This window comes from Sus scrofa, chromosome 6 (assembly GCF_054392235.1).
Source record: "Sus scrofa isolate SSC_HxYL_T2T_F1_AM1 chromosome 6, Sscrofa_HxYL_maternal_Yorkshire_Landrace_v2.0, whole genome shotgun sequence".
Classification (NCBI taxonomy): domain Eukaryota; kingdom Metazoa; phylum Chordata; class Mammalia; order Artiodactyla; family Suidae; genus Sus; species Sus scrofa.
In genome coordinates, this window is record NC_139388.1 from 59369968 (window position 1) to 59384631 (window position 14664).

Genomic DNA, 14664 nt, shown 5'->3' on the forward strand with positions numbered 1-14664 from the left:
GCTGCCGCGTTGCCATGACAACGACAAAGTCAAGACCCTGTAGAGGCAGCCTTCTTGGACTGGCTACTGAGCCGGCTCCAGCGGCAGCCACCGTGAGTCCAAGATGAACCACAGCCCAGACTGGGGAGGCCACCCTAGTGAGAGAGCCATGATGGAAGGGCGGGCCCTAGGTCTCGCGTGGCCGGAGGAGCCAGACGCGTCGCAAGAGAGCTCCTTCTGCCGTGCTGCTGCATCGGTGACAATGGGCAAATGCTCAAGAAGCAAATGCTGGTTGGTTCTTAAGTGGCCGATCTTTATTAACTTTGATAATTCATCTGTCCGGCCCCGAGGTAGGGTACGCTTTGAGCTCTGGTCTTTTGGTGACCTCATAGAATGTTGGAGGAGTCAGAGGCCCCAGAGTTCAGAGATCTGTGGGTCAAGTCTGGCTTCCATGGCTTGAAGCTGGGTGCAAGAGAGAGCGCATCTGAGATGGCTTGATTGCGTGTGTATCTGCAGTTTGGGGTGGGGTGGGGTGGGTGGGGACTCTACTTCTTGGGAAGGCAGAGGTGTCTCAAGGTGTCTCAAAGAGGAAGAGGACCCAGAGGTTGCAGTGTCCCCACACTCTAGAACCGCTGCCTGTCCCTTCCCCAGGCCTGATAGGGAACTATGCATCCCTCCTGGACCACCCCACCCCTTCCAGGCCTGGGCATTCCCTCCCCAGATCCACTGTGGTAGTCAGGGGAGGGAGGCTGGGGTGGGAGGATGCCCAGGTAGGAAACTGTCGCCAAGGCCTTGCAGAGATGGTCCTGCCTCGAGATACTCCTGTCCTCTGAGCTGAGCCCCCTTTCAGGACTCAGACTCCTGAGTCACCTTCTTCCCTCAGACTCAGGATCCAGCCCCAGCCCCTCCTCCCTCGGACCCAGGATCCAGCCCCAGCCCCTCCTCCCTCGGACCCAAGGGCCCCGCCCCTGCCCCCACCTCTCTGCTGATCCCCTCACCTCCTCCCGCTCGGTCACATCCTCGTCTTCGTCGTAGTCGTCCTCGTCGTCGTCCTCCTCCTCATCCTCCAGCGCCGAGTACGCCTGCGTGAAGGGCACGGCTCCCTGGGCCGAGTGGAAGCGCAGGCGGTAGAGCAGCCGCACCCACTGGCCGAACTCACGGTCGCGGGTCTCGGGCGGGGCCCGCAACTGCAGGTAGAAAGCGCGGCCGGTGCGGAACTTGACCTTGAGCTCCCTGCGGCTTTCGTCATGGACGAAGAGCTGGACGAACTGCAAGGGGAACAGCCTGGGCGGGCGGAAGGGGCCGTCTCAGCGTCTGACCCTCCCTGGCTCCACAGTGCCCCCCTCCCTGCCCCTCACCCCACCCCGGGAAGGGTCCTTTTCCATGGTCTCTCCCCCCATGGCCTCCGCCGCGCCGCATGCGGGAGCTCCCCAGCCAAGGGACAGAACCTGGGCCACGGCAGTGACAAGGGCCGATCCTGAACCCTCTGTGCCATAAGGGAATCCTTCCTCTGCCTCTCGAATTCTATCCACCCCCAACTTTCTTCCGGACACAAAGTCCATGTGTGGCTCCCTCTGGTCCTCGGTCCTAAAGGCGAGACTCGGAGAGCTGTCTACTGGGAATTTCCATCTGGATGTTGGACCGACATCGGACACACAAAATGTCTAACAGCCTAATTCCTGCCCTTCCCCCAACCCCAAACTTGCTCCTCTCAATCCTCCCCATCTTAACCACATCCTCCAACTTGCTCCGTCAGAAATCGCGGGAGTCGCTCCGGACCGGACTTGCTTTCTCATGTCCTCATCCACCCCTCCTACCAAATCCTGACCGGCCCCACCGTTAATATGTACCCACAGTCCGACCATTTCTAAGAACCGCCGCTGCTGCCTCCGCCCCGCGGTCCAGCCCCGGGTAATCCCCACTTCCACCCCAGTCTGTTCCCACGCGGCCGCCAGAGGGCGCCAGTCAACACCCGCGGTCGCTCTGGTCCCCTCGCTGCCTTCCCCTCCCGCCCACGTCCCTCGCTGACTGGGCTCCCTCCATCCTGGTCTCCACAAAGCTGAGGTTGGTTCTACCTCAGGACCTTTGCACAGCCTGTTCCCTCTGCCCCGTATCTTCCTCCTGCCATCCCCAGGGCTGGCTTGGCCCCTTCCTCTCTCGCGTCTTTCTCAAGAGGTACCTTTCTGGGAGTTCCCGTCGCGGCTCAGCGGTTAACGAATCCGACTAGGAACCATGAGGTTTGCGGGTTCGATCCCTGGCCTCGCTCAGTGGGTTAAGGATCCGGCGTTGCTCGCAGATGCGGCTCGGATCCTGCGTTGCTGTGGCTCTGGCATAGGCTGGCGGCTACGGCTCTGATTAGACCCCTAGCCTGGGAACCTCCATATACTGCGGGTGCGGCCCTAAGAAAACGAAGGGGGAAAAAAAAACGCCACCTTTCTCAGGGAGAAGATCAGTTTACAACCTCCGGCCTATTTACAACCGAATCTGCCCTTGCAGATCCCCCCGCATGTCCCCATAAGTCTTACCCACTGGGCAAACTGACGTCTATCCTGCCTTCCCTCCCAGAGGAAGGTGAGCTTGAGGGCAGGAATTTGGGTTCAATTTTGCTCACTGCTGCTTCCCTAGTCCCCAGAGCTGACCCTTGGTTGGTGCTCAACGAATGCTTGCTGAGTATTTGAATAAATCAATTGCTCAGGTTGCCAGCCTGACCCAAGGTCCAACAGGGCACAGGAGGGAACAATCCGGAGGCCCAGCCATCCGGAGAGGGTGGGTAGACTCGGCCTAGATCACACAGCAGGGATCTGACCCCATGTTCTCATGACCCTGGGTAGCCCCCCTCCCAGCCTCAGGCCCAGCGATACTACCTCAAGCACTTATCTTCCAGACACCCTCACACTGGTGCACGTGGGTGCCCCCTGCCTACCACGCTGGCTGTAACCCGAGGGCACAGGATGCATCGTGTCCCTCCAGAGGAGACGCTTATTATGACGTCTTCCAAATGGGAGAACAACAGGTGACATTGCAGAGGGCGTACCCTCTTCCAGGGGCAGTTCCAGGCCGTTTACAAACGTTTGCTCTGTGGATCCCTGTCGGTCACCTGCAAGGTGGGCTCTCCCCTTATTCCCATGTTGCAGATGTGAAAACTGAGGTCCAGACAGGTAGGAAACTTGGCCAAAGACAGTGAAAGAAAAGGTGAAGCCAGGATTTGAACCGGGGCTGTCTGAAGACAGCCACGCAGTCAAGGACATCGTCACAGCAAGAGGCCAGTCGCAGGTTGGGTGTCCAAGGGGGCAGAGGTTGGTCAATTTTGCGGGTTCATAAGAGGCTCTGGTAGCCCTGCTCAGGTTGCTGTGCAATGACTGCTGATGTGGTACTGATGAGGGAGCGGGCAGAGTAGAAGGGTGGAGCACACAGCTGCTGCTGGTTCATTTTTTGTTTTTGTTTTTTGGCTGCATCCACAGCAGGCAGAACTTCCTGGCCAGGCATCAAACCTGAGTGACAGCGTTGGATCCTTAACTGCTAAGCTGCTAGGGAACTCCACTGCTCCTGGGTTTAAAGAAAGCAGAGAGTTCCCCGGTGGCTCAGCAGGTTAAGGATCCCCAGTTGCCACTGCTGTGGCGCAGGTTCAGTCTCTGGCCCTGGAACTTCTGTCGGCTGCGGGCGCAGACATAAATAAAATAGCAAATGCACCCAACGTGCTTGTCTGCGCTGGCCCAGAATCTATGGGTTAAGGGATCTGGCATCACCATGAGCTGTGGTGTAGTCTGCAGACATGGCTTGGATCCTGCGTTGCTGTGGCTGTGGCTGTGGCTGTGATGTAGGCCAGCAGTTGTAGCTTTTATTTGACCCCTTAGTCTGGAAACCTCCATATGCCATGGGTGCTGCCCTGAGAAGCAAAGAAAAGGAATACAGTACAGAATGTCCCAGTGCCCAGTGGGGGCATCAGAATACGACTTTGTGAAATGTTTTAAATTTATACAGGGGGAGGAATAAATAAAGGCTGGAAGTAGAAGTTAGCTCAGGCCAGAATCAGATTCTACCACTGAGTGAGTTACCAAAAAAAAGAACAAAGCTTTTTGGATTTCAGAATTGCAAAGGACTGTGTGAGTGTGTGTGTGTGTGTGTGTGTGTGTGAGAGAGAGAGAGAGAGACAGTGTGACTCCACCCTTCCTTCCTTCCCTCCCCCTCTTCCCCTCGCCTACTTTTCTTTCAGTATCTGTGAGATGTAGTCAAAAAAGTGAAAGCCGGCAGCAGAGCATTTCTGTTAATATACTATACGCCTGTGAGTGTTTTGGTATTTGCAGCTGGAGTTGGAGGCAGGAGCCTTGGATGGGAGAAAAGCCTATTTCGGGCTATGTGTGTCTTGTACTTTGGAGTGTATTTGCATTACTTTTTCAAAGCAGAAGACAAAGACCTGGGAGTTCCCTGTGGTGCAGGGGGTTAAGGATCTCATGTTGTCATTGCTGCGGCCTTGGTTGCTGCTGTGGCTCAGGTTTGATCCCTGGCCCAGGAACTTCCACATGCCCTAGGTGCAGCCAAAAAAACACAAAACCCTGAAGGGGTAGTGTGGCATGTGGCACGGGAACTCAAGACTCCACCTCTGACCTACCACAGGGTGCTGAGCAAGTGGCTCCCCTCTCTGGGACTCAGGGTTTCTTTTTGGAGCACTGGGCTGAGGGGCCCCATTATACGAGACTATGAGGTCAGAGGTGGGACTATGCATGTGGTCCAGGGGACACCTGGCATGCAGTAAGTGCTGCATAAGTGGTCATTCTCCTGACCCTGCCAGGGTGTGACTGAGGGCTGTCCCCCTCCTGTCTATCCATCCCTGATTTCCGGCCCCTGTTGGATGGCCCTGTCCTTGTTCTCCAGGTGGACAGTAGCCTGGAGAGGGCTGGCAGCCCTCGTGGGTCGTCTGGGTGGAAGAAGGTGCTGCAGGGGGCCTAGGATGCCCAGAGCTGGGGAAGGAAGAGGTCTAGGCCGGGGTGGGGGCAGTCACCCGAAGAGCTGCAGGCATCCGTTCTCCTTGGCAGGGCCGGCCAGCAGCAACAGGTCTGGAAGTTCCAGGGCTGGACTGGAGGCTGCCACCCCCATGGTGACCTTGTTGGCAACTTCTCCTAACCGGGTCACCTGGGGCCGGGGGTCAGAGGTTAGAAGCTGGATAGATGGGGGGCAGGAATTTGGGTAGGTTTATGGTTCAAGGAACCAAGGAAGTTAACCACCAAATCAAGGGGTCAAAGGTCAAGAGTCATATGGATATGAAGGCCTGGAAACTGGACCCAGGGAATCAGAGGCCAGGTTTGGAGGTACTGGCGTGGCGGGGGTGTGTGTGTGTGTGTGTGTGTGTGTGTCAGTCAGGAATCTCAGGAGATGGGCGTGATGGGGGAGTGATCAGAAGCAGGGAGAACAGAGGTTCCCTAAGGCAGGAGATCGGGGTTCAGGCTTGCGCTAGGAGGGTCCTGGGTCTTCACACCTGCACGAAGTTGCTCTCAAAGATGGGGAAGTCTCGCAGCTGGTCGAACTCGCCGCTCAGGAGATGGCGTTGGAGCCGCCCGGGCCGGCCCGTGGGGCAGGCTGGAAACAGGGGGCGTTCTACAGGGGCAGCGAAGTTCTCAGGTCTATTCCAAGAGCCTGCGCCGGGGCCCTCCAGCTGGTAGGGCCCGCGGCCACCCCGCGCTGAGGATAGGGGGTTTCGGGCTAGCGGTCTCCGCATCGCAGTCCCCATCCCTCACCCGGTCCAACCCCTCCAGGCCCGGCTCCGCCTCTCACCTGCCATCCCACCTAGTCCCGCCTCACCGGCTCCACCAGGGGCGGGCTTAGGCTGGTGCACTGGTTTCATCGCAACGCCCCGCCCCTTAGAGGAAACGCAGGGAGGCGCCCTCGGAGAAAATAGGGGGGCGGGGCCGTAGGCTCTGTGACGTCACAACGCAGCGGACGGGGTTTGACTACGTCACGGAGAAGCCGTCCGCGACTGTAGCGTCATCCAGGGGAGGTGCCCAGAGACCCGGATGGAGCGGAGGCCGCTCCGCTGACGTTCTGCCCGGTAACGGGCGGGCGCTAGTGCGCCGACGCAAGGCGCAGGCGCACGGGCGACGAGGTGCGGCCCGTTTTTCCCGGCGTGCTCCGCGGCTCCCGGCTCACTCCTGCCCGGTGCCTGGTGGGAAAGGGCCGAAATGGCCGGGGCCCGCGCTGGGGCTACTCGGCTGCTGCTGCTCTTGGTGATGGCTGCAGCAGCCCCCAGCCGGGCGAGGGGTAGTGGTTGCAGGTCCGGGGCCTCTGTGCGGGGGGTGAGTGCTTATTCGCTCTGCACGGAGCACGGAGCCTGACGGAAATTGTGTGTCTCGGGCTTTTAGGTCGGTTATGGTGGGAGCGAGGCTGCGCTGGGCTGAGGGAAGACAAGGTTGCAAACCCGGGAAAGCGGTCCCGAGGTGCATGCCCGAGGCCGCAGGACTGGGAGAAAGTGAGAGGATAATTAGGAAGATACTAGTTAGTGAATATGCATGAGGGGGCGGGGCTCGGTTGGGGTTGTTTTTTTTGGGGGGGTGCGGACGGGTGTTCGGTGCGGTGAATACGAGACTATTCCGAAAGAGAAGGTTGGGGCAAGATCTTTAACATTTGAACGGAATTTTCTTGTGGCCCAGCAGGTTAAGGATCTGCCGTTGTCGCTGCAACGGCCTGGGTCGCTGCTCTGGCACGGGTTCGATCCCTAGCCCGAGAACTTCCTCATGCCGCGTGCGCTGCCAAAAAGAAAAAAAAAACCTAAACATTTCGAAGGCTAGGAATCTGCAGTCGTGAATCTGCTCGAGAAGTTCTGACGTGGGTGGAATCTTGGCGAATCAGAACTCGGGGCGGCTAAAATGAAAAAGGCGAAGGGAGAGGAGTTCTGGATCATGAATATTCATGAGGAGGGCGCAGCATTTAGCTTGGGGATTAAATCTGGATCAAGGTTGCCGGCGGGCTTGTGGCAGTAGAGTGGAGGACACAGACGTCTGAGAAATTTGGAGAGTTGGAGAAAAGGAAGGGAACTTGCGTGTGCTTGTTAGGGTGGAACTCGGGGCGGGGGCCTCATGGCTGTTGGGGCTGTTAAAGTGAAAACGAGGCCGCTTGGATATTAGCTTGGGAAGGAAGCCCAGGGTGCCCATGAATATTTATGACCCTAGGCATGAAAGTGACCTTGGAAAGGAAGTTCTGCTGGTTTGCGGGGTCTGGTTTTCATGAAATGGGCAGTTCCTAGTGGAATCGGGGGCAAGTGTCACTGTTTGGATACGGGTATGAAAATAAGGCTCTTCCTGCACCCTGCTGCTCTGTCTTCGGATCTCTGGGTCCTGTGGAACTGCAGGCTCTGACGATCCTTGGCCTCAGCCCTCTCTGTCCCCTGCAGGCTGGGGCTGAAAGTCGAGAGGGCGAGGGCTGCGGCACCGTGGGGCTGCTGCTGGAGCACTCATTTGAGATCGGTGAGTCCAGTAACGTCCTGACCTGTCTGGTGCCCTGTGAGGTCAGGAACTCCGGTCTGGGTGCCACCCAGTGTGAAACACTTCGCTCTTGGGAGTGTGTTAGCATCCCACTGCGGGGGGGGGGTGAGGAGGGGCATAGAAGCTCTGCCTTTGAATACTCCCTTAGCTGCAGGGCAGATGCTCTTTTCAGAAAGGTCAGCACAGCGGTTCCAGCCTCAGAGCCGACTTTGATCAAGTGCCCCGTGCCCTGACCCACTGCCCTCGTAGTTGGCTGCCCTTCGTGTATTAACTCACACATCCTCGCGGTAGTCGTGTAAAGTAGTAGGTGCTAAGGAAAGCCCCCTTTTTGCAGAAGAGGAAGCCGAGGCTCAGAAGGACACCTGACAAGATCCTCTTGCAGTTGAGCAGCAGAGCTGGTGCCTCTCTAAAGCCCAACTCAAACTGCCACAGTTTGGGCAGCCAGACTCCTGGGGCATCATAATTGAGCCTGAGGCCCCAGACTTTAGGGGCACTTGTCATGAACACTGAAGCTGGGCCCCTCTGAGGCCTCCCTTTTCGGACCCTGGCCTCTGCCCGAGAATGCCTAGGGCTTGGTTGGGAGCTCCCAGGCTCTCCAGCCCCTGTGTTCTGCAGCTGGGGAAACTGAGGCTCAGATAGGTTATGCCTGTGACCCTGGCTCCCCCGGCAAGGCCGAAACAGGGCTTAGGAGCTGCAGGGTTTGGGTTTTGGCTGAGGGTGGCCCTGGGAGGCAAGAGGGCAGGATGGGGTGGAGGTGTCTGCAGTTTTTAGGTGGGAAAACGGGCTAGGTAAGGGGAAGCGACTTAGTTGCTGCAAGAGGTGAAGGGTGTGGCGACAGGGACATCACTGAGTCCAGGCCCCCCACAGATGACAGCGCCCACTTCCGGAAGCGAGGCTCATTGCTCTGGAACCAGCAGGATGGCACTTTGTCTCTGTCACAGCGGCAGCTCAACGAGGAGGAGCGGGGCCGCCTCCGGGTGAGGAGGGGCTGCCATGCTCTGCGGGTGGGGGGCACATGCCTCAGGGCGAAGGGATGATCCAGGGCTCGGGTGGGGCTCCGGACAGCAGGGTAGAGGAAGGAAGGAGGGGCAGCGGGAATGGGGTCTTTGGGGAAGGCTTGCAGCAGCTCCGAAGTCCACTGCCACTCTGTCCTTTGGCCAAGATGTCACTGCAACGGAAGCCGGGGGCACAGGCTGTCTTCTGGGTGCCACGTGCTCTTGGGTGCCCTCCTGGTGGGAGATGCCAGGGTGAGGCCTGCCTCAACCGGCCTTCCTGCATGGTGGCCCGTGTGATCCTCTGTCACAGCCACCCCCAGAGAGAATTTGTGGCCCACGTAGCTGGGGAGTCCAGGTGGGGGCTGGCTCTCGGCTCTGAGAAGTGTCCTGGGGACCCAGGCTGTTTCAGGGCTGGGCTCTGCTCTCCTTGGAGTGGTTCTGCCCTGGCTGGGACACCACAGTGGGACAAGCCAGGCACTGGCTCTCTCACTGCCACCCTTCTCTCTCTGCTCGGCAGGATGTGGCAGCGCTGAACGGCGTGTACCGTGTCCGGGTCCCACGACGACCTGGGGCCCCTGATGGCCCAGAATCCGGTGGCTACGTCTCCTCCTTTGTCCCCGCAGTGAGTCAGTGATGAGGACCGGCCCCCATTTGCTTCACCCACTTGCTCCAGCCTGGGTTCTACCCCTCAGCCGCTGCCATTCGTGCCCAGCCTTTGAGGATGGAGAGGGCTTGGACCTGGCTTTGCCCTTGAGGGTCTCCTGGGCTGGGGAGGGACAGTCCAGGTGGCGGGTGCCTTGTTGGGCAGCTCAGGGCCTCGTGGGCCCTGGGAGGGCTGTTGCCTGTGCCCGAGGTTGGCAGGGAGCTGCGGAGGGCTTTGACAGATGCTTCGGGGCCCCGGGGGCGGGGGCAGGAGGCTTGGGGGTGCTGGTGTGGGTTGGCAAAGCCTGGGCGGCAGCCCCTGCCAGCCCCCTTGCCTGACCCCGTCCCCTCCTCCCCCAGTGCTCCCTGCTGGAGTCTCACCTCTCGGACCAGCTGACCCTGCACGTGGACGTGGCCGGCAACGTGGTGGGTGTGTCGGTGGTGACACACCCCGGGGGCTGCCGGGGCCACGAGGTGGAGGACGTGGACCTGGAGCTGTTCAACACCTCCGTGCAGCTGCAGCCGCCGGTCCCCGCCCCGGGGTGAGGAGCCGGGGCGGGGCGGGGCTGGAGCCGGCCCTGTCCCTCCCCGGCCTATTTGGGCTGCCTCAGGGGCTCAGCCCCTCATCGCATCTCCTTCCCGCCCCCAGTCCAGAGACAGCGGCCTTCATCGAGCGTCTGGAAATGGAGCAGGCTCAGAAGGCCAAGAACCCCCAGGAGCAGAAGTCCTTTTTCGCCAAATATGTGAGTGGGGCTCTAGCCGCCCCTGGCCCCTTCCCGCCCGGCCCTCCCCCTCCCGCCCCGGGGCCCTGCGCCCTGCTCCTCTGCCCCTCGCCTTCCCTGGGCCCCTGGACGTAGGGCCTGCTTGTCCCCGGCTGGGGCCTCTGTGCCCATCCCACTGGCGCCTTGACCGAGCCGGTGAGGGCTGGGGCCCCGCGCCCTGCCCCGCCTCTGTCGGCGCGGGGCGGTGGTCCCCGGCCCCCTGGTCCCGGCACAGCTGGCCTGGAGCTGGGCGCTGAGGGGACCTGGGGCGCCCGGGCTGGGGCAGGCGGCGCGCCGGCAGTGTCAGGCTTGACTGGAGGCCCGTTTGGAGGAAGTGCAGCGAGGAGGGCTGTGGTCAGCGGGGCTCAGGCCCAGCTCTTGGAGGTTGGGACGAGGGTCTGGGGCAAGGACGAGGCGCAGGCGGCAGAGATCTCAGAGGAGCGAGGTTGGGAGGAGGGCGCGGTGCTCCTCCAGCCAGGCCAGGCGGGCGGCCGGGCGGCCGGGCTCTGGGTGGAGGTGCCCAGGAGGCTGGGAGCCGAGGAGGAGAGGATGGCTCTGCCGCCAGAGCAGCCCTAGAGGCCCAGGCCCTGGGAGCTGGGGAGCTGGGGGCCTGGGTGCTGGAGGAGGCCGCTGCCGCCCCAGTGAGGGCAAGGGACAGAGGAAGCCAGTGTGGCTGGGCGTCTGCGGGGCCTCGGCTAGTCCGCTTGCTAGGCAGGGAGCCTAACAGCCGAGGTGCGGGTGCCCCGAGGCCCAGAGGGGCCGCGCGCCCTTCCGCCCTGACCTGCGCCCCCTCCCTCCCTAGTGGCACCTCATCCTGGGGGGGGCCGTGTTGCTCACAGCCCTGCGTCCTGCCGCCCCCGGGCCTGCACCGCTGCCGCAGGAGGCCTGAGTGAGGACCGAGCCCCTCCCGCCACCGCCCTCCCCCGGCCCTCCCCCCACCCCGTAGCCAAGTAGGGGACCCGGGCCCCATTCCCTCCCCGCCTCCCCTCCCGCCGCCCCGCCTTCCGCACCCTGGCTGGGCCCGGCACTCTTCTGCTCACGCCTTTCTCTCTGTCTCTCTGCCTGTCTGTCCGTCCGTCCGTCCGTCCGTCCGGCTCGCAGTGGATGTACATCATTCCCGTGGTCCTCTTCCTCATGATGTCGGGAGCACCAGACGCTGGGAGCCAGGGTGGGGGTGGCGGCGGGGGCGGCGGCGGAGGCGGTGGCCGCTGAGGGGCCCGTGAGCGCCCAGCGGGTCCTGGGGTGGATCCAGCCCTCCGGTCTCCCCGGCCCAGGAGGGTGGGGTGCACCTGGCGTTCCCGTCCGCGGGGAGTGGCTGGGTCTGGGCCTCGCTGCACCCCACTTTCCCCGTGGCCCCGATGTACCGCAGAGGCTTCCCTTGGCTGCAGGATGGAGCCCGAGTTGCCCGTCCAGCGCTGAGCTCGCGCCGGTTCCCTCCCCGCTGCCACCGCTGCGGCCGCCGGGCCCTGCACTTTGGGGCCGTGCTGAGTTCTCAGCCTCTGTGCCTTTGTTCGTGGTCTCCTCGCCCCGCCTGGCCCTGGCTTGGGGTGCCGGCACCCTGGGGCTCCTCGGCAGCCCAGAGCTGGCACAGAGCAGGGGTGGGCGGGCCCTGGGGACCCCCAGCTCCACTCGGGGGAGCAGCCCTGTACCTGCCCACAGCCCTGCGCTCTGAACGGGGGTTGACCCAGCCATCAGGATGCCGGGCCCTCCAGAGGCTTCTGGGCTTGAAGAAGTGAAGGTGAACATCAAAGCACCGTGGCGTCAGGGGCCAGACGATGTAGCTAGAACCCCTCTCGGCCTGGAATGTCTTCCTGGGACTTGGCTGGGGCTTTGCTGTTTGTGTGCCCTCCCCCCCCCCCCGTTTATTTAAAAATTTAAAAGCACTGACGAGACACCATATGGAAACGGAGAAACATTTTGGAGGCGGTCAGGTGGTGCAGATGTTACCGTGTCCTGCGGGCCCGTTGTCGGGGTCTGCGATGTGGCGACGCCCAAATGGCCGCCGTTGTCGTGGTAGCGGTTTATTAAAACTGTCCCCCAGTGTGGACCCTCCAGCCCGCCTCCTGCTGTGTGTGGTTATAAATGGCACGACTGCGAGTGAGGGGGCGATCGAGTGAGGGGGCCGATCGCCGTCCCCGGTGTGGGTTTGATTTCCTGTGGCGCGCCTCCGGGAGGCCTCACCTGGCAGGGTAGGGCTGGCGTCTAAAAGGGCAGAGCGGCCCAAGGAGGCGCGCCGCGGGCCCTGGTCTCGTGATCACTGGCTCGCTTTGACCCGTTGACGTCCCCTCGCGGGGAGTGACTGTGGGCACCAGCAGCCGGGACCGTGTATTCTTTCCCTCTTTGTGACAAAAGGAGAGCCTTCCGGGAGTGCACTGTCCCCCAGTCGCCGCTTTGCTCCTGCGGTCTCTTCTGCACACCTGTCCCTGCCAGGTTGAGAGTTGGGGCGCCACCAGAAAGAGGCCCAGAGCCCGCCCTCCGCTCTTGGACTTGGCGGTTCTCACGAAAGGCGCCTGTGACCGAGTTGAACCCCAGCCCCAGCCCCCAGTCCGCGGAGCCTGGCAGCGCTGTTGGTATTTTCTGAGACCTGTTGTTGTCCTTTGCTCAATGGCCGCGTTTATGTTTTTGAAATCTTGTGATTCACGGAATGTTGCGGAGACCTTAGCGTGCCCTCTCTGTCCTCCGTGCCCCTCCAGTCCTGCCCCGCAGGGGCTCACACCCCACCCCACTCCCCGGTGACAAGCCCCAGAGTGTCCCAGCCCCGCACTTGGCCTGGGTATTTTTGTGAGTGTGCCTGGTGTGTTGCACACCTGCTGGCATTGGGGGTTATCACTTTACCTGGTTTTTGTTTGTTTTGTGGCTTTAAGTCATCAGACGTGTCCCCGAGTTGCTCTAACGCACACCTCTTTCTCCATCGGCGGGAAGCGGTGCCAGCTGCTGTCCCGCCTGCCGCCCAACTGTCTTTTCCTAGATTGCCCGGGAGATGTTCCCTGATGTTTTTGTGAATTTTGTCTCATTTGCAGTTGTGTTCTCCCTCTAGCCATTGGCTGGGCCATTTTGTTAGTTTTTTTTTTTAATGGCTTGAGATTTTAGGTCTTGATCCACCGGATACGTTCTGTCCTTTTTTAATTGCTCTCAGGCCGACGGTCACTCTGTGACGTGGTCTCATCAGTGTCCGAGCGGTGCGGGCCCCGGGGCTCTGTCGTGCTTCACAGTCTCCTCCAGTCCTTGCGGTCCCTCCAGAGCTCGGTCACTGTTCCTTTTTACTGCCCAGGGTAGCTGGGGTTGTAGCATGAACGTTGAAAGGTGCAGTAGCCTCCGAAATGGAGAGCCTTCCACCCACCCCAGGGGCCCTGGTCCCCTCAGTGGGGCAGCCTGAGTTTTCAGTCTCCCGTGTGCGTTGCTTTCGAGACTCTCCAGAAACAAGTGAATGTGTGTGTACGTGATTTTTTTGCCAGAATGCCTTGCCCCAGCTCCCCACCCCCACGCGACCACCCGACAGGGTTAGAGAGGTTTCCGTCTCTTGATCTTTTAGTTTCTGGCTGCCCCCGCAGCATGTGGAAGTTCCTGGGCCAGGGATTGAACCCGTGCAATAGCAGTGACCAGAACTGCTGTGGTGGTAGCACCAGGTCCTTAACCTGCTGAGCCACCAGGGATCTCTGGGAGATTTCCATCTCTGATCCAGACTGCATGCTCGTTCCACGACACAGCTGGCCCAGAGTGGATTTCATGGGTCCCGTTTTTTTTTTTTTTTTTCTTTTTTGGCTGCCTCACGGTGTTATGGAGTTGCTGGGCCAGGGTCAAATCTGAGCCACAGTCTCGACCCACGCCACAGCTGTGGCAACGCCGGATCCTTGTGCCGGCCTGGGGATCAAACCTGTGTCCCAGTGCTCCCAAGATGCCACTGATCCTATTCGCCACAGCGGGAACTCCTGTGGGTGCCCTGGTGATGGGCCTCTGTGTTGTTCCAGGCAGCACTGTGGGAAGCCCCATGTGCCTGTGTCATTTCCCACACATGCGCGTGTCTGCAGGACCCAGCACCAGAGGGGCCCCACTTCACCCCCCCTTCCCCCCACCCCGGGCGGCGGCAGCAGCAGCTCCATCCCTCCTTCCTCTCTTTCCCCACTGAGCCACCCTCATCCTCTCCCTCCTGCCCCGCCCCCAGCCCCACCCTCTGGTCTAAGACAGGAGAGCCCCTGCCAGGTAAACGCTCAGGTCCTGCCCCTCCCCTTGGATGCCCTTCTTTGCCCCACAGAATGTCACCTGTTCTGTGGCACTGAGGAACCTCCCCTCTGCAAACCTAGGGTTCCTTGTTGTCATTTGGGTATATTTAAAACAGTCTCTGGTGGCTCGGAGTTAAGGATCCGAGTTGTCACTGCTGTGGTTCAGGGTTCTTTTTTGTTTGTTTTGCTTTTTAGGGCTGCACCTGTAGCATATGGAAGTTCCCAGGCTAGGGGTCGAATTGGAGCTGCCAGTCTACACCACAGCCACAGCTACTCAGGATCCGAGAAGCATCTGTGACCTACAGCACAGCTCATTGCAGCGCCGATCCTTAACCCACTGAGCAAGGCCAGGGACTGAACCCGTGTCCTCATGGATGCTAGTCGTGTTCATTACCGCTGAGCCACAAAAGGAACCCCTGTGGCTCAGGTTGGATCCCTGGCCTGGGAACGTCTGCATGCCGTGGTTGTGGCCAGAATAAAAATTTTTAAAATAGTTACTTGATAAGCAACCTTTTACCTTTTTTTTTTTTTTTTAGGGTCTTACCTGTGGCATATGGAGGTTCCCAGGCTAGTGTGGAACTGGAGCCACAGCCAC

At 60.5% G+C, this 14664-nt stretch overlaps 2 protein-coding genes across 8 annotated transcripts; one reads left to right on the forward strand and one right to left on the reverse strand.

The window, feature by feature from the left end:
• Positions 1-271: 271 nt before the first annotated feature.
• Positions 272-6043, reverse strand: GARIN5A (golgi associated RAB2 interactor 5A). 6 transcript variants are annotated; one of them, XM_021094796.2, is made up of 5 exons: positions 5749-6043; positions 5453-5553; positions 4979-5109; positions 978-1263; positions 272-441 (listed from the first exon to the last, which is right to left on the reverse strand). In XM_021094796.2, exons 1-5 carry the CDS (start codon positions 5816-5818, stop codon positions 385-387), a joined length of 645 nt encoding a protein of 214 aa, XP_020950455.1. In that variant the 5' UTR covers positions 5819-6043; the 3' UTR covers positions 272-384. The 6 variants fall into 6 exon arrangements, with proteins under 6 accessions (XP_020950455.1, XP_005664843.1, XP_084817981.1 ...); XM_005664786.4 differs by having other exon boundaries at positions 5453-5571; XM_084961855.1 differs by having other exon boundaries at positions 5453-5655.
• Positions 6044-6116: 73 nt separating this feature from the next.
• Positions 6117-11903, forward strand: EMC10 (ER membrane protein complex subunit 10). 2 transcript variants are annotated; one of them, XM_005664785.4, is made up of 8 exons: positions 6117-6266; positions 7361-7433; positions 8319-8428; positions 8964-9068; positions 9449-9630; positions 9738-9831; positions 10652-10738; positions 10951-11903. In XM_005664785.4, the coding sequence occupies exons 1-7, from the start codon at positions 6153-6155 to the stop codon at positions 10736-10738; spliced, it is 765 nt and encodes a 254-aa protein (XP_005664842.1). In that variant the 5' UTR covers positions 6117-6152; the 3' UTR covers positions 10951-11903. The 2 variants fall into 2 exon arrangements, with proteins under 2 accessions (XP_005664842.1, XP_003127414.1); XM_003127366.6 differs by lacking the exon at positions 10652-10738.
• The last annotated feature ends 2761 nt before the right edge of the window (positions 11904-14664 follow it).